The sequence below is a fragment of the Schistocerca cancellata genome, chromosome 3 (genome assembly GCF_023864275.1).
Source record: "Schistocerca cancellata isolate TAMUIC-IGC-003103 chromosome 3, iqSchCanc2.1, whole genome shotgun sequence".
NCBI lineage: Eukaryota > Metazoa > Arthropoda > Insecta > Orthoptera > Acrididae > Schistocerca > Schistocerca cancellata.
Genome location: NC_064628.1, coordinates 814620833 through 814646236, shown reverse-complemented (window position 1 = coordinate 814646236; position 25404 = coordinate 814620833). Strand labels below are relative to the sequence as shown.

The following is a 25404-nucleotide window of genomic DNA, read 5'->3' as shown; positions in this document are numbered from 1 at the left end:
AAAAAAGCTAGGTACCAAAAATTCTTCCAAATAATTTATATCCCAGAACATTTTTAACAGATTTGGCCTTTACGTCTCCTAACGACCACTAACAGTCAGCAATGTCAGTGCTCGACAGGCCATTTTAGATGTCGAAAGAACATGTTAAAACACTCAGTCTCATTGAGCAAAGAATGGAAGAAGCTACAAAGTAATTAAATTAATACTATCTAACTGACAGAATATTTAACACTAAGACAAACACACAATAATAATTTGAATAATAAAGTTCGACTTAGTAATGTAGTCTACCACAAGAAAGTTCCAGTGAAATAAATGAAAATACAGTTGAAAAATTTATAAAATCTTGGCTCCGTGTTAAACATCCTTATTATAAATGCATCCATAATGGTGAAGATTCATCTTTAGAACTAGATATTTGTTGTTGTTGTTATGGTCTTCAGTCCTGAGACTGGTTTGATGCAACTCTCCAAGCTACTCTATCCTGTGCAAGCTTCTTCATCTCCCAGTACCTACTGCAGCCTACATCCTTCTGAATCTGCTTAGCGTAGTCATCTCTTCAACCATTTGTATTTCTTGTGGATAAGGGCAACCTCTAGACTTTTGTACGTGAAGTACATTAAATGTATTTTGTATCTAGACTTTTGTGTCAATTACAGTTATGAGCTATACACATTTATGTTACTCCTGAATTTTTATAATGTCATATGCCCATGCTACGCATTACTATCTGAACAATCCGTTGGTTTTTAATTATATATTTGCTAGTGTGCCCATCTTGCGTAGCAATTGTTACATGTTATCCATTATTGTTAGTTTTTCCTCCTTAAGCTCACTACTATTAAAGATGATTTTTCACGAGACGCCCATCGCCTTTATATATAAATGATCTGTGGGCATTCTGGAAATATGATACCTTTGCATTAAGTTTCAACATTTCGTATTTATAGATTTAAAACAGTATTTCTTTATGAAATTGTCGTAAAATTTCTTAAGTGTTGATACTGATTGTTTACGCCTACTGAAAAACCAATGCTTTTTGCCTCGTTCTTAGCGGAGGCTGAACATAGATAAAACCTGGTTGCACATTCACTTTTCGAAATTTTGCGCCTTTTATGAAATGGCAAAAGCACAAAGGCAGCGTAAGCAAAAACTTAGTCATAAAAGGCGAACAATTTCGGGGACTGAATGTGTGACCAGTTTTTTTTAACCTCCACAAACAACGAAGGAAAAAGCTGTGGAATTCAGAGCATGTAAACTGCATTTATTTTACTTAAAAGCATACATTAAATTGATTCTTACGTTTTCATTGCGTCTGAAAATATTTCCACACAATACAATGTCAGCAGACGAAAATGTTGGATCATGAGAAGGTTCAACATATATTACACGTAATTATGATGTGCCTTAGTATATTCACACCAAGTGTTAACGCACGGAGAACTGTAAAGATTAGCTTTTGCGGCTAAATATACGCAAACATACAATGAATAATGTCAGGTTATTACGCGGAGTACAATTGCAGAAGAACAATTGCAATCAATTAATTACATTGTTATATTCTCAAAAGGCAGCTGAGATCAATGGACGGCTGCGGATGCCGCACCGACTGTAAACTCAAAGTTTGTGTTCACAAATGGACACAACACGTCACAGAATTACTCGTTCTTAAGCGGAGAGATATGGAACACTTGCGAGTTTGCCTAATCAAACAGCTAAAGATTCTCTTGCCCAATATTCATATCTTTTAATGCGTATGTGGCTAATCGGCTTCCTTTTGCAGACAAAGGACATCTAAAATGCAGTGTTTTTTGTTCATCGTTTCTACAGTTTATTGAGCTACACCCGATTCTGTTTCTAAAAACACTATATAGAATATTAAAAGCTATACCACCTGCCATCAGAATCATCCCGCCATTTCAGAATCGACTGCCACCGCACATCTCTACCATGGAGGCACGTCAATATGTGCTTGTTAGTAATGCAAGCAGGCGGAAAACTAGTTACCATAAAGGTATCTAATTTTTTGGGAATGATTTTCATGCTGTGCGCCGCAGTATTTGCGTTGCTGGTAGTGTTAGTGTCATTAACTCATGACCTCTCGTTGGGCGCCAGTACTGGTACGGTGACGTTGGGTGGAAACACAAGCATGGATATGTATTAGAGCTGGACACAGCCAACATGGGTCTGGACAATATGAGCAACACTTTACTCGTAAATCTGTTTTCCATGGAGCAGCTACTCTTGGCCAGCGCTGACACATTAAATGAATACGGCGAGGTTCTTTTTCCGCACGGGAGTTCAGGAAAATGATTCGGAAGTTCGAATTAACTCCCGCTATGTGTATTGCTGCTGGGAGAAGCCGATAGCCAGCTGCACCCCAAATTGTTGAATAAGTTACTGTTGCCATCGCTGAGACTGCTGGACGCAATGAGCGATCTTCAAGCAGTGCACGATCTGTGTCATGGCAGGTGAACATTCCATGGTCCACCGTTCGAAAAGTGCTGTGAACAACTGTGAAATGAATAAGATTTTCACTCTGCAGCGGAGTGTGTGCTGATATGAAACTTCCTGGCAGATTAAAACTGTATGACGGGCTGAGACTCGAACTCGGGACCTTTGTCTTTCTCGGGCAGGTGCTTTACCAACTGAGCTACCCAAGCACGACTCATGCCCCATCCTCACAGTTTTACTTCTGCCAGTATCTCGTCTCCTACCTTCCAGACTCTGAGCAACTTTTTAACCTGAAACGTAAAGATGGTACACAGTTACCAAATGTTACCATCTTATGTGGAAATTAAGACAGGTTTCATTCACAGGAGAGCTTCTGTGAAGTTTGGAAGGTAGGAGACGAGATACTGGCAGAAGTAAAGCTGTGTGGACGGGGCGTGAGTCGTTCTTGAGTAGCTCAGTTGGTAGGGGTCAGGGATTTTCTCTGCCTCGTGATGACTGGGTGTTGTATGCTGTCCTTAGGTTAGTTAAAAAAAAAAAAAAAGAAGTTGGTAGAGCACTTGCCTGCGAAAGGCAAAGGCCCCGAGTTCGAGTCTCGGTCCGGCACACAGTTTTAATCTGCCAGGAAGTTTCAACTGTGAAATGGTACCTCTAGTGCGGTCCCATACTGCCGTGGATGCAGATGATCATCACATTGAACAACTTTTGTAACCTGAAACGTAAACATGGTACACAGTTACCAAATGTTACCAGCTCATATGGAAATTAAGACATGTTTCTTTCAATGGTTTATTGTTATTTGTCCTCTGCACATTCTTGCAAATGTTCCCACAAAGTTTCGCTGTCCTGCGATCACTCGTCTTTCATGAGGTCACTCTCAAGTAGCGAAAATGTAACTATAACCACCCTGTACATTACATAATGATGTAAGAAACTAGGTATAAAAACCCACAGCCGATAAGACAATAGTGGTGGGAAATGTTTGTTCTCATCAGTTGCAACATCTAAGGTATAGTTGAGAGATTGCAGAGCACTCTCACTTCTGACTGAGTGTTATGCCGCTTCATGTTCTTAGGGAATATGATCTTTATTGCGATTTGACTTCATACATCATGATGAAATAGTGCGCAGTAGTTAATGCTCTTGCTTGCGTGCTCTAGGGAAGGAATAATGGTAAGCTTTACCTGCGTTCAAAGGAATAGGGTGCCGATTTAAACGACTGCAGTAAAAGCATGGGGACTGTGGGCGCGTTTTTTCTGCAGAACCTGGGTGGAAACATTTGCGGACGGCTGAGTTCCGCGGTCTCATTGTGCAGACACGTTGGTTGGCGTCGGTTGGCAGGCAGCGACGTCCAGGTAAACTGACTAGCGCCGAGAAGTCGCCGCTGCAATGGCCAGCGTATTGTAGACCGACAATAAAGCAGAGGATGGGTCCTTGTCAGGCAGGAAGCCGATGAGCTAACTGTGAGCGTTCTGCGAATTTCCGTGGGACAGGTCACTGGCGCCCAGATGTCCAGACTCTGCTACGAAACTTATTTGTGGAAGCACGAGGCTTTTAGCGAGTTTACGACCGTTCTTTGGAAACTTCGAAATGGACGCAACGGGGGAGATAACAAGCTGTTTATAGAGGGGTGTGGTTCCATCCTGGTCATGTTGTTAGCAAAAGACACGCGTAAAATCGTGGGAAAGAGGCCACAAAGCTGAATCTTTTCCCTTTTCTCCCAATTAACTTTAAAGTCTCTGATTGGTCAAATCGGTGCAGAGCAAGGGGCGCTCACTGACCTTCGAATGCTGTGCTCCAGCTTGTGATTGGCTTGTGCTAAAGTGGGGGAAGCCTAAGATGTAAATAGGCTTTTGCTGCCGAGCTGAGGAGGAAAGCGTACAGAAAGAGAATATAATTCGTGTACTGGCGCTCCACTAGTAAAGAACTGCAGGTCTCTACCTAAACGGTGAGACTTGTGTCCTTTGCTAGTGTGCCACTTAGAGCCTGTGCCAGTCTCTTTCTGAACCGTCAGAGGTACTGCTTCTAGCATCATGCACACAACGACTGATGTGTGGGTGTACTTATTTGTCTTGAGTCGACCATCTAAACATTTGACATATTCCATCGCGCATAGTTGTGGGACAGAGTCAAATTGGTTTGGAAGAGCAGCAAATGGATCCACCTGCACACTGGGATCAACCAGTGTTTCAGAGGCTTATAGGAAAGTACCTGCATTCCGAATTAACCTAACCTGAGACCATGTACTTGCATTTTTCGGGCGCGCGCCATTAATAACAGATTGCGGCCGTCCATGATATCAGTCGCCGAACGCATCGTGGTGTGCAGCCCTGACCAGCAGGAGGGTAAAGTATTTGACGCTATGGTGTAGAGCTCCAATATATGTTTCTCAGCACCCTGTTCTTTCGAACCATATTTTTCTTTTTTGGAAAATAGAGTACAGATGCTTGATGGTATCATAGTTTCTGTGCCATAACCCGGATTCATGTGTATGAAGCCAGATAAAGCGATTAGTGTTCCGGTTAGTGTCGTGTGTCGATCCCCAGATGATTACTTTGTCCACCATAGACCCCATGTTAGTGAAAGCGTTTGTCAAATAAAAATGTTTGTGTGACGTTTCTTTAGACATTTTTGGTGTCTTCTGATGTTAAGGATGAATAAATCTATTGTCATTTAGACCACAACTTCTCACTGTGTTCTAATTAACACTACCTTGCCATTTTTTCTAAAGTCCAGATTCTAAAAGAGAGTAGCAAGCTTGCATAGTGCCATGCAAATATGTGGGAAAGCTGAGAATGTTATTACATCCCGCCTGACAATCATATTCTTTGCCTTGTACCAACTAAAAATACCAAAACATCTCGTTACAGAATTATTTTATGGAGTACGAGTATTTGATTACAAGCTTTCTTCAATACTTTTGTATAGATTCGAAATCAATTGGCTTTAAGTTAACTTACCAGTGAATCTGCTCTAAAAAATCGTTTTTCTTTTTTTTCACGTTAAATCGATATTTAGGGTTTCTTTTAACAAAATGGTGGTTAAAAGAACTGAATTGGACGCTAGGATGTTGTTGAAAAATCAACTTAAAGACTTCTCGACGTATGTCCACACCAACAATTCCGCTGCTTTCACACGTCAGTATTGCGATTGACTCCTATGCAACTGTTAGTCAAATTGACAGCCATATCAGAAGATACGCTTTGTGATTCTCTTATATTTCCTTCATGTGTCTGCTTTTCGAGTTTTGTTTCCCTTATAAACTTTTATGTAGTTGCAGTTTCTGCTATTTTGTCCTTCACGATAGTTACTATGCCTGTAATTTGTTTTAGTTTGAGGCAGTTGGCATGTGTAAAGTTCTAGAGTTGCTAGGAATATATGCTGGATTCGATATGAGACCATCACTGTTGATTTCGTGAGGGTAAGCGAAGCTGGAAAGTGGGTCCTTGAGGCATCCAAAGACGCCAGAATAACAAGGAGAAAGAAGAGGAGATGAGGAACATGTAAACCAAGCAGATCATGTAACAGGAGTGTATTAGGAACAAGAGAGGTGAGTCACAGATGAAATAATAAAATTGAAGTTCCCGAGTATTATATTTTCTGACAAGTTAACTTAATGCACAAAAAATCTATTTGAGCTAGGGGCCTGAAATTTTTTTTCGGATATTTCAGGATACTATTTGGAGGAAAATACACTACAAACGCTAATGTACTATCAACATGCAGGAAAATACACGCACATTGGTTATAAAAAACTAACCTTAATTTAAATTCTCGGTTGTAAATATTTCTAGAATAAAAACAGGTGGCTGAAATAGTATGACAGTAGTCTGCACTTTAGAAAGAAATGTTAATGTGTAATGAAGTTTTTAGCTTCTAACTGAGATAGCTGGTCAGTGCATAGGTTCAAAGTATGAACCTTCACAAATAAAACTGCAATAAAGTCAACTTGTAAACTAATGTGATTAATTGTATATTAAAATGTTCAGCAAGAACCATTCATATTATAATTTTTCATCCAAAGAAGAGTTCACGTTTTTTAGTTAGAGGCATGTAAACTTTAAGAAAGTTGTTTCTATTTTTCCAGGTGTTCATGAGTTAGTTACCTTAAGGCTTCAGACTATAGGAAATGTTTTCTGTGGCTTAAAAGTGACAGAAGAAAAGATATATATTTATACCTATAATTTCCCTGAAGAACAGTACGTCATCTTTGTTATTCCACGAAACGTGCTTTCGCTTTATCGATTTCTTGCTGCATTAGTCAATTAGCCTAGATATCTGCTTGCATGACTGATGTCTGTTCGTAGAAACGATGGTAAGACATTAATAAATCATTTAATACAACATAAAAATATCAAACAGAACTTTCCTCCTCTGTCAGCGACTGCAATTAAAGACAATGAGCTTTTGCATGTAGATGGAACGCTGGGGAGAACATATCTTTGTATTTGCAGATCTCAGGCAACACAGTAACTACAACTGCAAAGATTATATTTCAGAAAGATAATAATAGCACAAATCTTCGAAAAATATGGAAACTGCGATAATGGGCTCTGCACTATAGGCAGTTGAGAAGAAATAGCTTCATTTCACTTACTTCCGCCCCATAGATACTCATACGTGTATTGCGACGAAAAAATGAATTTAAGAAGTTGCATACACAGTAGCAGCATTAATAAATTATTGTTACAGCGACTACTGATACACTGTAAACAGAAATACACTCCTGGAAATTGAAATAAGAACACCGTGAATTCATTGTCCCAGGAAGGGGAAACTTTATTGACACATTCCTGGGGTCAGATACATCACATGATCACACTGACAGAACCACAGGCACATAGACACAGGCAACAGAGCATGCACAATGTCGGCACTAGTACAGTGTATATCCACCTTTCGCAGCAATGCAGGCTGCTATTCTCCCATGCAGACGATCGTAGAGATGCTGGATGTAGTCCTGTGGAACGGCTTGCCATACCATTTCCACCTGGCGCCTCAGTTGGACCAGCGTTCGTGCTGGACGTGCAGACCGCGTGAGACGACGCTTCATCCAGTCCCAAACATTCTCAATGGGGGACAGATCCGGAGATCTTGCTGGCCAGGTTAGTTGACTTACACCTTCTAGAGCACGTTGGGTGGCACGGGATACATGCGGACGTGCAATGTCCTGTTGGAACAGCAAGTTCCCTTGCCGGTCTAGGAATGGTAGAACGATGGGTTCGATGACGGTTTGGATGTACCGTGCACTATTCAGTGTCCCCTCGACGATCACCAGTGGTGTACGGCCAGTGTAGGAGATCGCTCCCCACACCATGATGCCGGGTGTTGGCCCTGTGTGCCTCGGTCGTATGCAGTCCTGATTGTGGCGCTCACCTGCACGGCGTCAAACACGCATACGACCATCATTGGCACCAAGGCAGAAGCGACTCTCATCGCTGAAGACGACACGTCTCCATTCGTCCCTCCATTCACGCCTGTCGCGACACCACTGGAGACGGGCTGCACGATGTTGGGGCGTGAGCGGAAGACGGCCTAACGGTGTGCGGGACCGTAGCCCAGCTTCATGGAGACGGTTGCGAATGGTCCTCGCCGATACCCCAGGAGCAACAGTGTCCCTAATTTGCTGGGAAGTGGCGGTGCGGTCCCCTACGGCACTGCGTAGGATCCTACGGTCTTGGCGTGCATCCGTGCGTCGCTGCGGTCCGGTCCCAGGTCGACGGGCACGTGCACCCTCCGCCGACCACTGGCGACAACATCGATGTACTGTGGAGACCTCACGCCCCACGTGTTGAGCAATTCGGCGGTACGTCCACCCGGCCTCCCGCATGCCCACTATACGCCCTCGCTCAAAGTCCGTCAACTGCACATACGGTTCACGTCCACGCTGTCGCGGCATGCTACCAGTGTTAAAGACTGCGATGGAGCTCCGTATGCCACGGCAAACTGGCTGACACTGACGGCGGCGGTGCACAAATGCTGCGCGGCTAGCGCCATTCGACGGCCAACACCGCGGTTCCTGGTGTGTCCGCTGTGCCGTGCGTGTGATCATTGGTTGTACAGCCCTCTCGCAGTGTCCGGAGCAAGTATGGTGGGTCTGACACACCGGTGTCAATGTGTTCTTTTTTCCATTTCCAGGAGTGTAGATAATCGGACTGATATTACTTCGGAAATATCAGTGCACTGACACCATGAGACGATTTAATATATTTATCTCGCTCGAACTTCTTCAGCTCATTTACAGTTACACTGTTTTTAGAATGGTATATACTATCTGTGTAGAGCACGTTACAACGCACACTCAACTCACTGCCACATTACTGTCGCGCGAGTTTTTCTCAACTGTGGCCACTCTCCTTTTGATCACAATGCAGAGCTTCTTCTCTGTGAAATAGATGTTGGAACAGATAAGGCATGTGAGGAAAGGCAACACCGTAGGATCATCAGACTAATACAAAGGAGAAATATTACAGTCCAGTAGGGTTAAATCTAAAAATTAGACAAATCGGAAATAATTGCTACAGAAGGTTTTAGTGTTTTAATGGCTTCATTTGTGGGCCAATATGACTATCCTTGGTTTTCCTCCTCATCGGAGTTGTGGAAAAGTGGTGGGGGACAAAAATGTACACGAAAAAGGGTATTTTTTCGGTTTTGTGATTATATCTCGTAAATGACTCACAATATCGAAAACATAGTAGAATTAAAAATTGTAGGGCATAAAATTCTGCACTGAATGAGACCACCCGCATATTTTTTGGACCATTGACGTATTTCATTGTTGCATTACACCAATACGTATGTTTTTTTGCAGTCCAGTACGTAATAGAAATTTCGCAGCTGTAGTTCTTCTTTCGTTTCACAGCACTAGTATCAGCATGATTTTTTCGAATCTGTACTAGCAATATTGAAGGCGAAACGGCCTACACAACTGAAATCCCGTCCTTCAGTTGATCTTTACACTGACACTACGTATCCGAAAAGAACGACATATGTAACATTGATGAGATTTACCAATATATGTCAACTGGAGAGCAGGATACAAATGTTGTGGATAGCTATATAGCTCAAGAAAAGAATAGGATGCTATTAGCATCGAAGGCGGAAACAAAACTGTACCCCATGGTGAAGTACGGGATAAAAATTGTGTATGTGTCGTCTTATTGCCTCTTCGCGTAGTTCAACTGAGGTACAGGTTGCAAATTTAACGTACGTCCATTTCCACATGTTCGTTAGCAGGGTACATATATAGAGGTCAATGGAAGTATGGGATACAAATATTATGTACGTATCTCGTTCTGCATCGGTAGTACTAATACCTACATAAGAACAGACTGATAGTGATAGGGTAGACCGGGGCAATGCCGACACCTGGTGCAATACTGACACGATAGGTTTTGATAGCGGAGCGATGCTACCTAGTGCTGCGCCCTTGTGGACGACACCACAACTAACGCTCAGTGTGTTTCTGTCTCCTACGCGTGCCAGTAGTCTTGCGGTATTTTATTGTAAAATTTTGTAGTTTTCGATGTAAAGAAGGACTTCTGAACTAGTTAAGGTAATATTCCAATCATCTGCGTCACTAAAATACAACATATACAGCTAGATATTACATATTTTCACAAACATTTTGGTATTGTAGTTGTAACATTTCAAAGTGTTTAGTAGTATGTAGGGTTAGGTATCCGCCATCTTGTCCCTCCGGGGTATTGCCAACATCCCCCTATGGGGCAATATCGACAGGGTGTCGGCATTTCCCCATCTGTCCTAATATTTTATAGGGGATTGTTAATGCCTAAAAGTTTGTTTTTATTGTATTCCAGATGGTGAGATCGAGAAAACGGACGACTGAGAAGGGTAAATGGGATGAACAAACTCTTAAAAGGGCATTTGAGCTAGTTGAAAGTGGTAGATCAGTAAAGAGCGTCGCCGCGGAATAAGGAATTCCCAGAATTACGCTACATGATCGCTTAAAAGCAAAATCAGTAGCCAAACCAGCGTTAGGAAGAAAATCCTATCTTACAACCGAACAGGAAGCTATTCTAACTGATCATATAAAGCCATTGTCAAACCAGTTCTATGGTATCACATTAACAGACTTACGTCGACTTGCATATGGCCTTGCAGAAAACTTAAATTTTAAGCACACCTTAAACAAAGGAACAAAAATGGCAGGTGAGGACTAAGATGGCCGGTTTCCGCAAAAGGAACCCAACCTTAAGCCTTAGGCAGCCTTCTGCAGCAAGCCATAACCGAATTCTGGCTTTTAATAAATCTGAAGTTGATTTATTCCTTTCAGACTTGGATAAAGTATATCAAAAACATCAATTTAAGACAACAAGAGTATTCAATATGGATGAAACTGGGATATCAACAGTTCAAAAGGCAGGAAAGGTTTTAGCCCCTAACAGTCAGCATCAGGTAGGCTCTGCAACGAGTTGGGAACGATGGAGGAATATTACGGTGGTCTGCGCTATAAGTGCTTCTGGAATTTACATCCCACCCATGTTCATCTATCCCTGGAAGCGGATGTCTCCTCAGTTGGAAAAAGGAGGGCCAGCTGGGGCCATATATAGATGTTCACATAACGGATGGTCAAACGAAGATCTTTTCAATGATTGGCTTAAGCACTTCAAAGAGAACGCCAAACCAACCAAGTAAGACCCTGTGTTATTCATTATGGACAACCATGGAAGTCACATCTCTCTAGATAGCTACGAGTTTTGTAGAGCTAATTATATTCACGTGGTTTCTATACCACCACATACATCACGCAAATTGCAGCCTTTAGATTTGGCTTTTTACAGTCCTCTCAAGAAGGCATTCAACATTCAGTGTGACAGCTAATCGCTTCGAGAAGATATCAGTTTATGATATTGCTTTGATCTTCAATGAAGCTTACATGAATGTCGCAACCATGGAGGAGGGTGTATCAGGATTTGGTGCAGCAGGGATCTTCCCGGACAAACCAGAAAAGTTCAGTGATTTGGATTTTATCTCTGAGAACAAACTCCAAACTCCGGTCATCATTGACCCAGAAAATGTTGATGAACCAACGAATGGCGATGGTGTTCACGATGGGAATAATGCAGTCACTGAGGAGCCTGCAAACACAAATCAGGCAAGGGCTGAAAATTCACAGCGTTCCTGGAGAACCACCAACTTGAATTTCTCTGGACCTTACGCTAATACAGTAGCTTGCTCCTCGAGGTCGGATCCTGGAACAAAACCTTCTCCAAAAACCTCGCAGGATACAGTTCACTTCAGAGAAGCCTTAGAAGCTTTATCGCCTAAGCAACAACAGCAACAACAACCCCACGATGGTGTAAAACAAAAAGTTGACAGGAAGCAACATTCCATTATTGTGACGTCCACACCCATGAAAACTGTATTGGAGGAAGCACAGAAGAAAAGAGTCATTAAAGATATGAAATCTAAACGTAGATTAGAAAAGGTAATTGATGACCCAAAGATTGTTCCAAACCTTAAACTTAAGCTTTTGAAGAAGTTAGGTCAAGTCGAGGGTAAACCCAAAATAAAATCAAGCGCTACCACATGGAAGGCCACATCCAAAGGCAAAAAAAGATGAAAAAGTGCAGCAAACAGATTTCTTTTGAAGAAACATCTTCAGAAGAAGAAATAGATGAGTCAACGTTATGCAACGACGATGAAATGGACGACGGAATGAATTTATTTTCCAAAGACAGTGAAATGTGTTTAGTCTGTGGGGAATATGACATTAAAACTGAACTGTGGTATTGGTGTGTATTTTGTGGGAAATGGGCACATGCAGACTGTAGCGGATATGATTCTCCTGAAAACTACATTTGTGACTTTTGCTCTACTTCTTAAAATGATTTGTTTCCTTTTCAGACTTATTTGTCATATTTGTTTATCTATAGTCATGACATACTATTACAAGTAGAATATATAACTTTGTAACAATATACATTTTATTGATACACATTCATGTTATTATTTCTCACTGATGTCGGCATTACACAAAAGTGGTATCGAAATTGCCCCGGCGTCTGGGGAAATACCGACATCCAGTAGACATTGCTATATACGCGTTTTTCACTTCATAAATGTAATTAGTTTTACAAAACTATATTTTTAATGAAAGCAGAAATCCCCAATTAAACTTTAGGTACCTCAATAAAAAACGTAACTAAATCTGTAAAAATTAAAAAATTAAAAATGTCTTAAGGTGTCGGCATTGCCCCTTTCTACCCTAGCGGAGGCGAAATAAACAACACATGTAAAATTTGTATCCCGTGCTTCATTTAGGGTTTAGTGAAGCACGGGATACATAGTTCAGCTGAACAACAGGACACTAATGCTAGTGAAAACGATGAAATGTACACCAAACTTGTATCCCGTACTGCACTTAAGCAATACAGTTCGAATGAGGTTCGAGATACAACTCATATGTATGTGACGTGATGTATTCTATGCTACCAATATTTTCCATACATTTTTCCCCCTTCATTGTCCAGAGAAACACGCGATATCGTTAATCTGAAAATACTACTGGCCTTTATATATGTCAACTATATTTTTCGTCTCTCGTTTTCCTTCGTTTCTGAACATTCTTGTTAGCTCTTTCATCAGTGTAATAAATGATCTCTGGCCAATTCTGACGTCATTGGTCAAAGCCCACGCGTTGAATCCCCTGCTTCACTGGACCCCCCCCCCCTTGCTTCACTAGACCCCCGAAATTCTAAATGAACACACATTTTTTAAACATAAATACTATCTTGAAAACCGTATTGACATGATAGAATACGAAAAGGGACAGCCATATGCAGAACAAAACACACATAGGCCAGAGATAAAACTCAAAGAAATATAAGAAGCATGGAGGTAAAAAAAAGAAGGAAGTTGGCACTACAGACTTAACGCTGCACGTTGATTTAAAGCCAGAGTGGGTGATACCTTCCGCCATTTTAAGGAGCCCAAAACTTTAGCAGACTGCTGTTTACGACTGCTTCTTGTTCGTTATTTCTGTCGTGTGTTCGCAACAGCTGTTTTAAGTACTAAAATTACAGTGCTTACATGGGAAACATGTTGTAAGGAAGGCAATTTCGAACGTGTTTCTGTTCTTGAGAGCGTCTTTGCTCTAGTAATCCGACACATTTGGCCTCGTTAACGTAACTTGATTTTTGCTGCTATATTACGGATAACCAGAAATAGAAGGAAGTGATGTGAAAAGCATGCTTTCGTAATCCATTGAATTTCATTTTTACTCTATTTGTACAGATTGCAAATGAAACTGGAACTCCGAAACCGATGCTTGTTTGCTTACTGGTTTCGTTACTGCATCTTGTTCGTTAGATTTTCAGCTTTCAGCTCGTATGCACAACTTTTTTAGTGTACACGTTTGCAAAAAAAACTTACGTGTGTGTTGTTTGCTTGCCCATAAACGCGTGCAATGAGGAAAGAAGCAAGGCGTGCTGTCGTATCTTGTGCATATCAACGAAGTGAATTATTATTGAAATGTCAAAGAAACAGAACTGATAGAGGAATACCTCCATGCAGAATACAGTTATTGTTTAATTAGACTGCCAGTGCATTAGTCCCACAGTAGTTTAACCATCTTCTCGCTTTGACATCTTCCCTATGATGCGTCATTCAGTGCGTGGCCAATAGTAGCAATTTACTGGGTAAAAAACGATATGATTTTTTACCTATCTTCCAGCATTGTGGAATGCTGTAAATGTGATTAAGGGAATGGTTTAAAACGCTTCAGACCCCTTAAAATAGGTATTTTGCTTTATCATGTTACTTTTTAGTAATGATAGCCTAGAAACCAGAGGAAGTGGCACAGAGCGTGAAAGTTCAAGATCAGGTATACTTGTCTGGCACAGAGCGTGAAAGTTTAAGTTGCGTGAGGTTGGTAAAACTAAGCGACAAGATGAGCAATGTGTGATGATGCGAGACAATGGTAATATAGGGGTGATTATACTGAAGATAATAATAATAAAGGAAACAGTAAGAGCAACTGAGAAAGCATATGCCTGAGATTATGCCACTAATGAATAAAATGAGTACACTGAAATGACAAAGGTCGTGGGACAGCTATACGAACGTATACAGATGGTGGTAGTATCGCGTACACATGATATGAAACGATAGCGAATTGGCGGAGTTGTCATTTGTACTCAGGTGACTCATGTGGAAATGTGTCTTACTTGATTATGGCCGCACCACGGGGATTTGCAGACTATGAACGTGGAATAGTAGTTGGAGTTAGACACATGGGACAGTATGTTTCCGAAATCGTTAAGGAATTTAATATTCCGAGTCCACAGTGTCAAGAGTGTGCTGCGAATACCAAATTTCAGGCATTACCTCTCCCCACGGGGAACGCTGTGGCCGAAGGCCTTCACTTAACGACAGAGAGCAGCGGGGTTTGCGTAGAGTTGTCAGCGCTAAGGCAACACTGCGTGAAATAACCGCAGAAATGAATGAGGGACGTACGACGAACGTATCCCTTCGGACAATGTGGCGAAATTTGGCGTTAATGGGCTGTGGCAGCCTTTACTAACGGCACATCATCTGCAGCGACGCTCTGCTCTTGACTGTATTGGTTGGGTCCTCGACGACTGAAAAACAGTGGCCTGGTCAGATGAGTTCTGATCTCATTTCGTAAGAGCTGATGGTAGGGTTCGAGAGTGGTGCAAACCCCTCGAAGCCATGGACGCAGGTTGTCAAGAAGGCATTGTGCAATTTGGTGATAACTCCATAATGGTGTGAGCTTTGTTTACATGGATAAACAGATCATTGACTGGAAATGATTATGTTCGGCTAATTGGAGACCATTTGGAGCCATTCATGGATTTCATGTTCCCAAGCAACGGTGGAATTTTTATGGATGATAATGGGCCACGTCACTAAGGGGACAGTTGTTCGTGATTGGTTTCAAGAACATTTTGGACAGTTCGAGTGAATGATTTGGCCACACAGATCGTCCTACATGAATCCCATCGAATATTTATGGGACATAATAGAGAAGTCAGTTCGTGCACAAAATCCTGCGCTGGAAACAGATTCACAATTATGGACGGCTTTAGAGGTGGTATGGTTCAATATTTCTGCAGTGGACTTCCAATGACTTGTTCAGTCCGTACCACGTTGAGGTGCTGTACTGCGCCGGTTGAAGGATGTCCGACACGATATTAAGAGGTATCCCACGAATTTTGTCATTTCGGTATATTTGGCAATAAATTAATGGCTTCTAAGTTCCGTATTGTTACTCAATGAATGCTTTTCCATTGCTCTCTTTAAGATTATCCCGACATCCCTGCTCCACACATTCTACAACCAGAACTGAGAGATTGCACTGTTTATACTTTCATCCTGTCAGATGTAAGGTCCTCACGTACATGGTCACTCTTGATTATGCTAATTTCTCCTTTGCCCCAAAAGATTTTCATTATATTATGGTACGCCCGGTGTTTTTCGTATCTGGCATTTTTCTTCCGGCTCTGTGGCTCTTATCGGTGCCACATCTTGAGACTTGTGTACCTAGTTTTTCATAGGGAGTTTTGAAGAATACTTCTTCTGTGTTTTCGTCAGGTTACTATGGTGCTGGCTGCATGGTAATTACAGCAAATTTTATTCAAACTGCATAAAAATAACTTTGCAAGTTATATACGCAGATATGAGTGTAACTAATGGTGCATCGTGTGGACGTGTGATGTTGCAGAATACCCGCCAAATATCTGAGGGTGTCAGTGGGCAGCGTGCACATCTCGTCCGGCTCCAGAGTGAAGCTGTCCGCAGTCTTTGTCCACTCCAGATACAACCGCACAACAAACCAGAACGATATCGCTGTTCTCAGGGTAAGTTTATGCGTCCTAGTCTGATCACAGTCATATGTACGTTTTCATCTATCATGAAAGTTATTATGTCACATCATTGTCAATTTTTCGACTATCTCGCCAGCAACTTTTTGCAAAAACACGTTATGTATTAAACTGCAGCAAACTAGGACTAGCCATTAGACATAAACAGTGTAGACATCCATTTTAGAATCAACGGAATTCCATTGGCAAAGTTGTCAGCAGCTAAAGTGCATCAGTTTAAAAGCCCATTTAAGCACTGGGCAATTGGATGAGGTGGAGATGATAATATTTTATCTACTCTTAGATGGACTGAAGTTCTTTATAGTTTTCTGAACATGAAATTGTCAGTATTATTTGACATGGAGTACGCCTTCTTTGCTTAGAATATGATCTAGATTTTCAAACGCTCTTCAGGAAAATACATACTTTCAAACGTTGTTCTACAGGCCAGATTACTAATATTTTCACTACGTGTGCATAGATTACCTAAGCGCTCTCACGGGGATACAATGACAATGATAGCATCCAGATGGTTGTCACGTAGGGGATAGACGGGTGAGGTGTTGAAAAATTGCTTACAATAACGAATGTAAATAATTTAACAGTAAAGGCGAGAGGACATTTTTAGCACTCGTAAACGGAGTAAGTCTTCAGCGAGTGGAATTTGTAAGTACGAGGACTGATCAACAATAACTCAGACTCATTTCTTTCGCAGATGTTTATTACTCCATTTCAATGTTTGCATGCTCTTTTTCAGAGTCCTCCCCTCCTACTTGAATGCTCTTTTTATTGCATCTCTGACAGTCTTCAAACACATGCTGTAGGCCATTCTCCGTCGTCTCCTTGAGAATCGCCTCACTTTTGTTGAGCACTGCTTCCAAGTTCTTAAATCGAATGCCCTGAAGCTTTGTCTTTAGTGATGGGGATACCAAAAACCACTAGATGTGGGATCGGAGCTGTAAGACGGATGCGGTACACAGGTATTGTTGAACTGACCCAGGAACTACATGACTTGATTTGCGACATGACGCGACACATTGTGAAGTCGCCACTCTGTTCAAATGGTTCAAATGGCTCTAAGCGCTATGGAACTTAACATCTGAGGTCATCAGTCCCATAGACTTAGAATTACTTAAACCTAACTAACCTAAGGACATCACACACATCCATGCCCGAGCCAGGATTCGAACCTGCGACCGTAGCAGCAGCGCGGTTTCGGACTGAAGCGCCTAGAACCGCTCCGTCACAGCGGCCGGTTCGCCACCCTTTCCGACAATGTTCTGACCATTGCCGTGCAATATGGTTCCTCTATTTAGCCAATATTGACAAGGAGTTTGCTGCTGTAACAGTAGTGTGAGGGGGAAATGCATGCTAGCAAATCGTTCCATGACAGTCAAAATCCGCGTGGAATTAGCCGAGCGGTCTTAGGCTCTGCAGTCATGGACTGTGTGGCTGATCCCGGCGGAGGTTCGAGTCCTCCCTCGGGCATGGGTGTGTGTGTTTGTTCTTAGGATAATTTAGGTTAAGTAGTGTGCCAGCTTAGGGACTGATGACCTTAGCAGTTAAGTCCCATAAAATTTCACATACATTTGAACATTTTTATTTTTTTTGACAGTCAATTAAATGTGATCACCATCACTTACCTGCAGAGGGCACAATTGCCGCCTGTTTTGATGTTGGAGAGCCTGTAGAATTCCACACTGCGCCAGTTCGTTTTGCTTCAGAATCATAATAATGCAACCATGACTCATCACCAGTGATAATCGATTCCAAAAATGCAGCCGGCCGTGGTGGCCGTGCGGTTCTAGGCGCTGCAGTCAGGAACCGCGGGACTGCTACGTTCGCAGGTTCGAATCCTGCCTCGGGCATGGATGTGTGTGATGTCCTTAGGTTAGTTAGGTTTAAGTAGTTCTAAGTTCTGGGGGACTGATGACCTAAGATGTTAAGTCCCATAGTGCTCAGAGCCATTTGAACCATTTGAACCAAAAATGAACCCCCTCCATCAGCAAAGAGAGATAGCACCTCACGGCTTGTTTCCATTCACACAGCGTGTTGTTCAGCAGTCAACAGACATGGCACTCAACGGACACAAACATGGCTCGTATGGAAATGATCATGCATAATCATAAAATCCTCAGTACTTCACTGAGGTTACGTGATGTTATTCGCCGATTCTCACGGACAGTGACAGCAGCTGTGTTGATGTTGACATCAGTCACTGCAGAAGCCGAAACCTCTTTCTTGACACAAACAATTCGATCTTCTTTGAAGTCCTTGAATCACCTATACACTACTCGTATTGCACGAGGGAGTGCGTCTTCACCGTACACTTGCTGCAGCTTTTCGTAACTTTTAGGGTCTGTATGGCTTAAATGAACACAGAGTTTTATTGTATGGTATTGTTCCTCTCACGTTACCTCCATTGTTTGGTAAGCGAAGTCCAAAGTGCCTCTACAAAATAGGGCATTACTATCAACCTAGCCGGCCGAAGTGGCCGTGCGGTTAAAGGCGCTGCAGTCTGGAACCGCAAGACCGCTACGGTCGCAGGTTCGAATCCTGCCTCGGGCATGGATGTTTGTAATGTCCTTAGGTTAGTTAGGTTTAATTAGTTCTAAGTTCTAGGGGACTAATGACCTCAGCAGTTGAGTCCCATAGTGCTCAGAGCCATTTGAACCAATCAACCTACCGCTACGAGAGTGTATCCTCCTATGGAATTTTTATATAAAAACCCAATCTTTTCAGATATTCATGGTACGGATATGAAACTATCGCAGGAAAAAATCTGTGGCAGGCTTTGTCGATCAGCTCTCGCATAGTCTGATTAAAATTAGTTATTAGTGCCCACTTCCCGACATGGTAATCAGTAGAGCAGTAGAGAACTGCAGACCCATGTCTGACCCACAATGTCTTCACTGAGCTGCGATGCGCGATACAGTGGGTGAATTAATTTTTCTTAGACTCCTGCAGGTTTCCAAAGATTACCCATACGACCTCTCAGACTGATACGAGTGCGGACTCTGTGTGTTTAGCCATGCGGCGCTCACTCAGCTGTGTTGCGGAATGTACAGGCGCGATGCGCCTATGACTTCCTTTGTTCACTACTACACCTCCCTCTGCAACCGGACATAGTCCGCCTCCTTAGCTGTCAGTGCGTCCGATTGCCCTGCAGCAGGTCCGGGTTCGATTCCCGGCTGGGTTGGAGATTTTCTCCGCTTGGGGTCTGCGTGTTGTGTTGTTCCCGTAATCATTTCATCATCATCGACAGGAATGTCGCCCAGTGTGGCGTCAACTCGGCGGCCAAACATCCCCAGATGGGGCCTCCCGGCCAGCAACGCCGTACGATTATTTCACTTCATTGTGACGTAGGTAACTTGTGTTGCATCAGCAGTATAGCAGGACTACATCTGCTGGGTCACTCTTGGCTAGAGCTTGCCCGCGCGAGGGCGAGTGACGAAACTGCCGGCCGAGTGAAGCTTAGTTCGTCAGCGTGCTACAGACCGTCAGTTTGGCCTCAAGCGAGCAGGCGGTAGGAGGTTGGGTTGGGTTGTTTTGGGGGAAGAGACCAAACAGCGAGGTCATCGGTCTCATCGGATTAGGGAAGGACGGGGAAGGAAGTCGGCCGTGCCCTTTCAAAGGAATCATCCCGGCATTTGCCTGGAGCGATTTAGAGAGATCACGGAAAACCTAAATCAGGATGGCCGGACGCGGGATTGAACCGACGTCCTCCCGAATGCGAGCAGTAGGAGGCTCCAGGTCTTCAAATCAGTGGAGGAGGAGACGGTATCTCAAAGCAGCCAAGTCCAGCAGGCCAGACTGGCTGCTGTCACATAGGTGGCGGTCATCTGGGGATGGTAGGCAGCTTGTCACATCTCCCTTCTCAGAGTTGGCTAACTGCAACTGAACAGATTGCGCGGGCTCCCGGGACGCACTCCCACGCTGCCGGCTACTCAGCTGTAGTTGAAGCAGCCAACGGCGTTGCCGCATTGATAACATCGGTTTCCGTCCGATCACCGAAGTTAAGCGCTGTTGGGCTCGGCTAGCACTTGGATGGGTGACCATCCGGTCTGCCGAGCGCTGTTGGCAAGCGGGGTGCACTCAGCCCTTGTGAGGCAAACTGAGGAGCTACTTGACTGAGAAGGAGCGGCTCCGGTCTCGTTAACTGACATACGGCCGGGAGAGCGGTGTGCTGACCACACGCCCATTCGTATCCGCATTCAGTGTTGCCTGTGGTCTAAGGATGACACGGCGGTCGGTGGGCCTTCCCAGGCCTGTTCGGACGGAGTATAGTTTGGTTTTAACTGAACAGAAGAAGGACTTGGAGGTCCTTGTGCCGGCCGGAGTGGCCGAGCGGTTCTAGGCGCTACCGTCTGGAACCGCGCGACCGCTGCGGTCGCAGGTTCGAATCCTGCCTCGGGCATGGAAGTGTGTGATGTCCTTAGGCTAGTTAGGTTTAAGTAGTTCTAAGTTCTAGGGGACTGATGACCTGAGAAGTTGAGTCCCATAGTGCTCAGAGCCATTTGAACCATTTTTGAAGTCCTTGCATTTGTAGGTGTCTTTCGGAGACAATGATATTATCCTCTGGTGAGAATCACCGAATTTGCCTGGTTTCCTGTTCTGTTCCTGTCAGCGCTCTTCGCCACATCGTAGTTTCCCCGTCTTTCGTTGCTGGCTTTCAGCTCGTAACTTTCCTCAGTGTGAGAGTGCTGAAGGTCGTTCTTGTGAATGATTTACGTGGTGGCACCATGCTGCGTGTGGCTGACTGAAAGACGTTATGCTACTATGTGTGTTCACATTTCAGTTGGCAACACCTTCACGACCTGGCTTGGATGCAGTAAAACATCTTTTTAGCGTGGTGTTTGCCTAGGTAGTCAAGTCCAAGATTCGCCAACTTGTGACAACACTGCCGTGTGCGCACAACCACTTTTAGCATTGTGGTCACTAACGACTTTATACCACTGTTACCTACCGCATCAACGTGAAGATTTGAGTCTCTTCCGTCTTCCCAACTAAGAGGTCCAGACTAAAGACTGACACGTGCGGACCCGTGTCTCCTAAACATTTATTTTCCTTGCCGTGTACTACACCTAACAATCTGCACTCTATCTCTGCACACGTCTGTGCAGTATTGTGTCCTACGGGAATGGTTGCCTACGGGCGATGCATTACTGCCTGCGCTAAGCGGAAGCTTCTGCAGATGCTCTTCTTCCGGTTTTTTTATTCCTGTACTCCTGTGTTTTATGCCACACTAGCCGCAGTCCAACTGACGACACGGCTTCTGCGGATGGCTCTTACATCCACATCTGTAACTCTTAATTTCAAAGGCGAAGACCCCTATAACACTATAGGTCATCACTATGAAAGCGAGTCCCCTGTATTGTTACTCCTTCGACAGGAATTAAAACTGACGGCGATTATGTGTTGTTGTTTGTTGTTGTGGTCTTCAGTCCTGAGACTGGTTTGATGCAGCTCTCCATGCTACTCTATCCTGTGCAAGCTTCTTCATCTCCCAGTATCTACTGCAACCTACATCCTTCTGAATCTGCTTAGTGTATTCATCTCTTGGTCTCCCTCTACGATTTTTACCCTCCACACTGCCCTCCAATGCTAAATTTGTGATCCCTTGATGCCTCAAAACATGTCCTACCAACCGATCCCTTCTTCTAGTCAAGTTGTGCCACAAACTTCTCTTCTCCCCAATCCTATTCAATACCTCCTCATTAGTTACGTGATCTACCCATCTAATCTTCAGCATTCTTCTGTAGCACCACATTTCGAAAGCTTCTATTCTCTTCTTGTCCAAACTAGTTATCGTCCATGTTTCACTTCCATACATGGCTACACTCCATACAAATACTTTCAGAAACGACTTCCTGACACTTAAATCTATACTCGATGTTAACAAATTCCTCTTCTTGAGAAATGCTTTCCTAGCCATTGCCAGTCTACATTTTACATCCTCTCTACTTCGACCATCATCGGTTATTTTACTCCCTAAATAGCAAAACTCCTTTACTACTTTAAGTTTCTCATTTCCTAATCTAATTCCCTCAGCATCACCCGACTTAATTTGACTACATTCCATTATCCTCGTTTTACTTTTGTTGATGTTCATCTTGATTATGTGTTAATGGAAAGTAAATTATGTGTTAATGGAAAGTAAATAATCGGACTATGTTTTGTTAACTGAAAGATTGCTTATTGAAGAGGAGCAGCTGTTATTCTAGTGGAAATCAAACCAACGGTATTATATTTGTAAACTAAATCAAAATATTGTCGCCAGCTTAATTTGGCAAAGTTATTCCAAATAAATATACGGTTAATAGAAGTAATGTAACAACTGTTTTGAACTCTGTTTGAAACAGAAAGCTGTTTGGTAAACGGTACACGAAAACAACAATTCACGGAATATGTGTTAGCAAAGTAGCTAGCCATGAGCAACACAAATACATGCTTAAATGTATCTGATTAGCAGCAAACTGTTTCACACTAACGTGTAGTGTATATGTAGAAGTGTGAACTATTATGTTCATCACAAAGTACTACTTTACACTGAAGCGCCAAAGAAACTGGGATAGGCATGTGTATTCAAAAACAGACATATGTAAGAAGGCAGAATACGGCGCTGCGGTCGGCAACGCCTGGTGTAGTTGTTACATTGGTTACGATATTGTTCTGCTGCTCCAATGACAGTTTATCAAGATTTAAATGAGTTTCAACGTTGTGTTACAGTCGGGGCACGAGTGATGGGACACTGCATCTCCGAGGTAGCGATGAAGTAGGGATTTTCAAATACGACCATTTCACGAGTGTACTGTGAATGTCGGGAATCCGGTAAAACATCAAATCTCCGACATCGCTGCGGCTGGAAAAAGATCTTGCAAGAACGGGACCAACGACGACTGAAAAGAATCGTTCAACGTGACTGAAGTGCAACCCTTCCGCAAATTGATGCAGCTTTCAATTCTGCGTCATCAACAAATGTCAGCGTGCGAACCATTCAACAGAACGTCATCGATATGGGCTTTCGGAGTCGAAGGCCCATTCGTGTACCCTTGATGACTGCATGACACATAGCTTTTCGCCTCGCCTGGGCCCGTCAGCACCTACATTAGACTGTTACTGGCTGGAAACATGTTGCCTGGTTAGACGAATCTCGTTTCAAATTGTGTCGAGTGGATGGACGTGTATGGTTATGGTGGAGGCTGTGTAATGGTGTGGATTTTGTGCAGTTGGAGTGATATGGGACCCCTGATAGCTCTAGATACGACTCTGACAGGTGACAAGTACATAAGCATTCTGTCTGATCACCTGCATCCAATCATGTCCATTGTGCATCCCGATGGATTTGCTCAATTCCAGCTGGACAATGCGATACTCCACACGTCCAAAGTTGTCACAGGCTGGCTTCAGGAACACCCTTCTGAGTTTAAACACTTCCGATGGCCACCAAACTGCCCAGACATGAACATTATTGAGCATATCTGGGATGCCTTGTGACATGCTGTTCGCAAGAGATCTCCACCCCGTCTTACTCTTACGGATTTATGGACAGCTTTGCAGGATTCATGATGTCAATTCCCTCCAGCACTACTTCAGACATTAGTCGAGTCCATGCCACGTCGTGTCGTGGCACTACTGCGTGCTCGCAAGGTGCCTACACGGTAATAGGCAGGAGTACCAGTTTCTTTGACTCTTCGGTGTATAATGGAGAAGCACATATAGATTGGCCACGCGGTGCCTTTAATACTGCACTACTGAATGATAGTAATTTGGAAATAGTTATCAAACTTTCATATTATCTAACACGAACACTATTTGTTTCATGAGTCATTGTATTATACAGAACGTAAATGAAGCATGCAGGCCGTGAATCTGCTCTGGTTTTAATAATCTCTTACCAGTTATGATTTTAATAATACAAATGTCTCTAGGATAATTACTGAACCTTAGAAATCTTTCACTGTAAAATTTTCTAAACTTATTTCTTAACATAAGGTGGGGGAGCCGAAAACTGTTCTAGTGGCTGGGGTTTGCACTAACATTTCTAACAAGACACAGTAATAATCCACGTATAAACACACATAAGAAATTAAAAAAGTAAATGCAAATAAAAGAGCAGCACAGATAAGGTAAGTGGAGAGTGGAGGCCTTTGAACTGTTATGGCCTATACTTGGTTTTTATTGTCACTGATCTGTTATGCAGGTTTTACTATTGTGCAAAACTTTTAATGAAAATTGGAAGTAATACCTCCAATTAAGCCCATTCAACACCCATTCTTTTGAAATACTTTGGGTATGCACTTTGATGATCATATGAAGCCTTTCACAGAAAATATTAAGCGACCGCTTAACGCAGTAACGGACGTTGGCGTTAGCTAGCTTTGAAATTGGACGTGGTGATTTGATGCTAATCAAGAAAGCCGTTAAGGTGACAAAGACACCATTATCAACACCTTGTTGACTTTGAACGAGGTCGTGTAAGAGGGCTACGAAAAGCTAGATGTTGCTTCTGTGATATTACAGAAATATTTGGCAGGGATTTAGCCACCGCACATGATTTTCGTCAGCTGTGGTCACGAGACTCCACGATCGCAAGAAGACCAATTCCGGGTGGCCACGTGGCACTACTGAAACGGAAGACCACCGTATTCGGCTTACAGCTCTGGCGCGTCGCACTGCATCTGCAGCAACAATTCGAGCAGCAACTGGCACTACAGTGACACAAGAAACTGTTTCAAATCGGTTACTTCAAGGACAGATACGAGCCAGACGCCCTGTAGAGTGTATTCCACCCATCCCTAACCACGACCATTTGCAGCTTCAGTGGTGTGAAGCGACAGATCATTGGAGGGCCGGATGAAGAAAGGCAGAAATACTGAATTCAGTGTTCCGAAACTGTTTCACTGCGGAAAATCGTAACACGGTCCCTGACTTCAGCCAACGCACGGACGCCAAAATGGAAAATATTGAAATAAACGATATCGGAATTGAAAAACAACTGCTATCACTTAGTAGCGGAAAAGCATCCGGACCAGACGAGATACCCTTAAGATTCTACAGTGATTATGCTAAAGAACTTGCCCCCTTTCTATCAGCAATTTATCGT

At 43.1% G+C, this 25404-nt stretch overlaps 1 protein-coding gene and 1 pseudogene across 1 annotated transcript in view; both read left to right on the top strand.

Moving 5' to 3' along the window:
• The window catches only part of LOC126176588 (chymotrypsin-1-like), a 79109-nt gene that overhangs the window by 8313 nt on the left and 45392 nt on the right, over positions 1 to 25404 (top strand). Inside the window, exon 3 of the mRNA XM_049923749.1 lies at positions 16160 to 16295. Coding sequence (XP_049779706.1) covers positions 16160 to 16295 — 136 coding nt within the window. The remainder of the gene's footprint in view (positions 1 to 16159; positions 16296 to 25404) is intronic.
• Positions 20264 to 20381, top strand: LOC126177813 (5S ribosomal RNA; annotated as a pseudogene).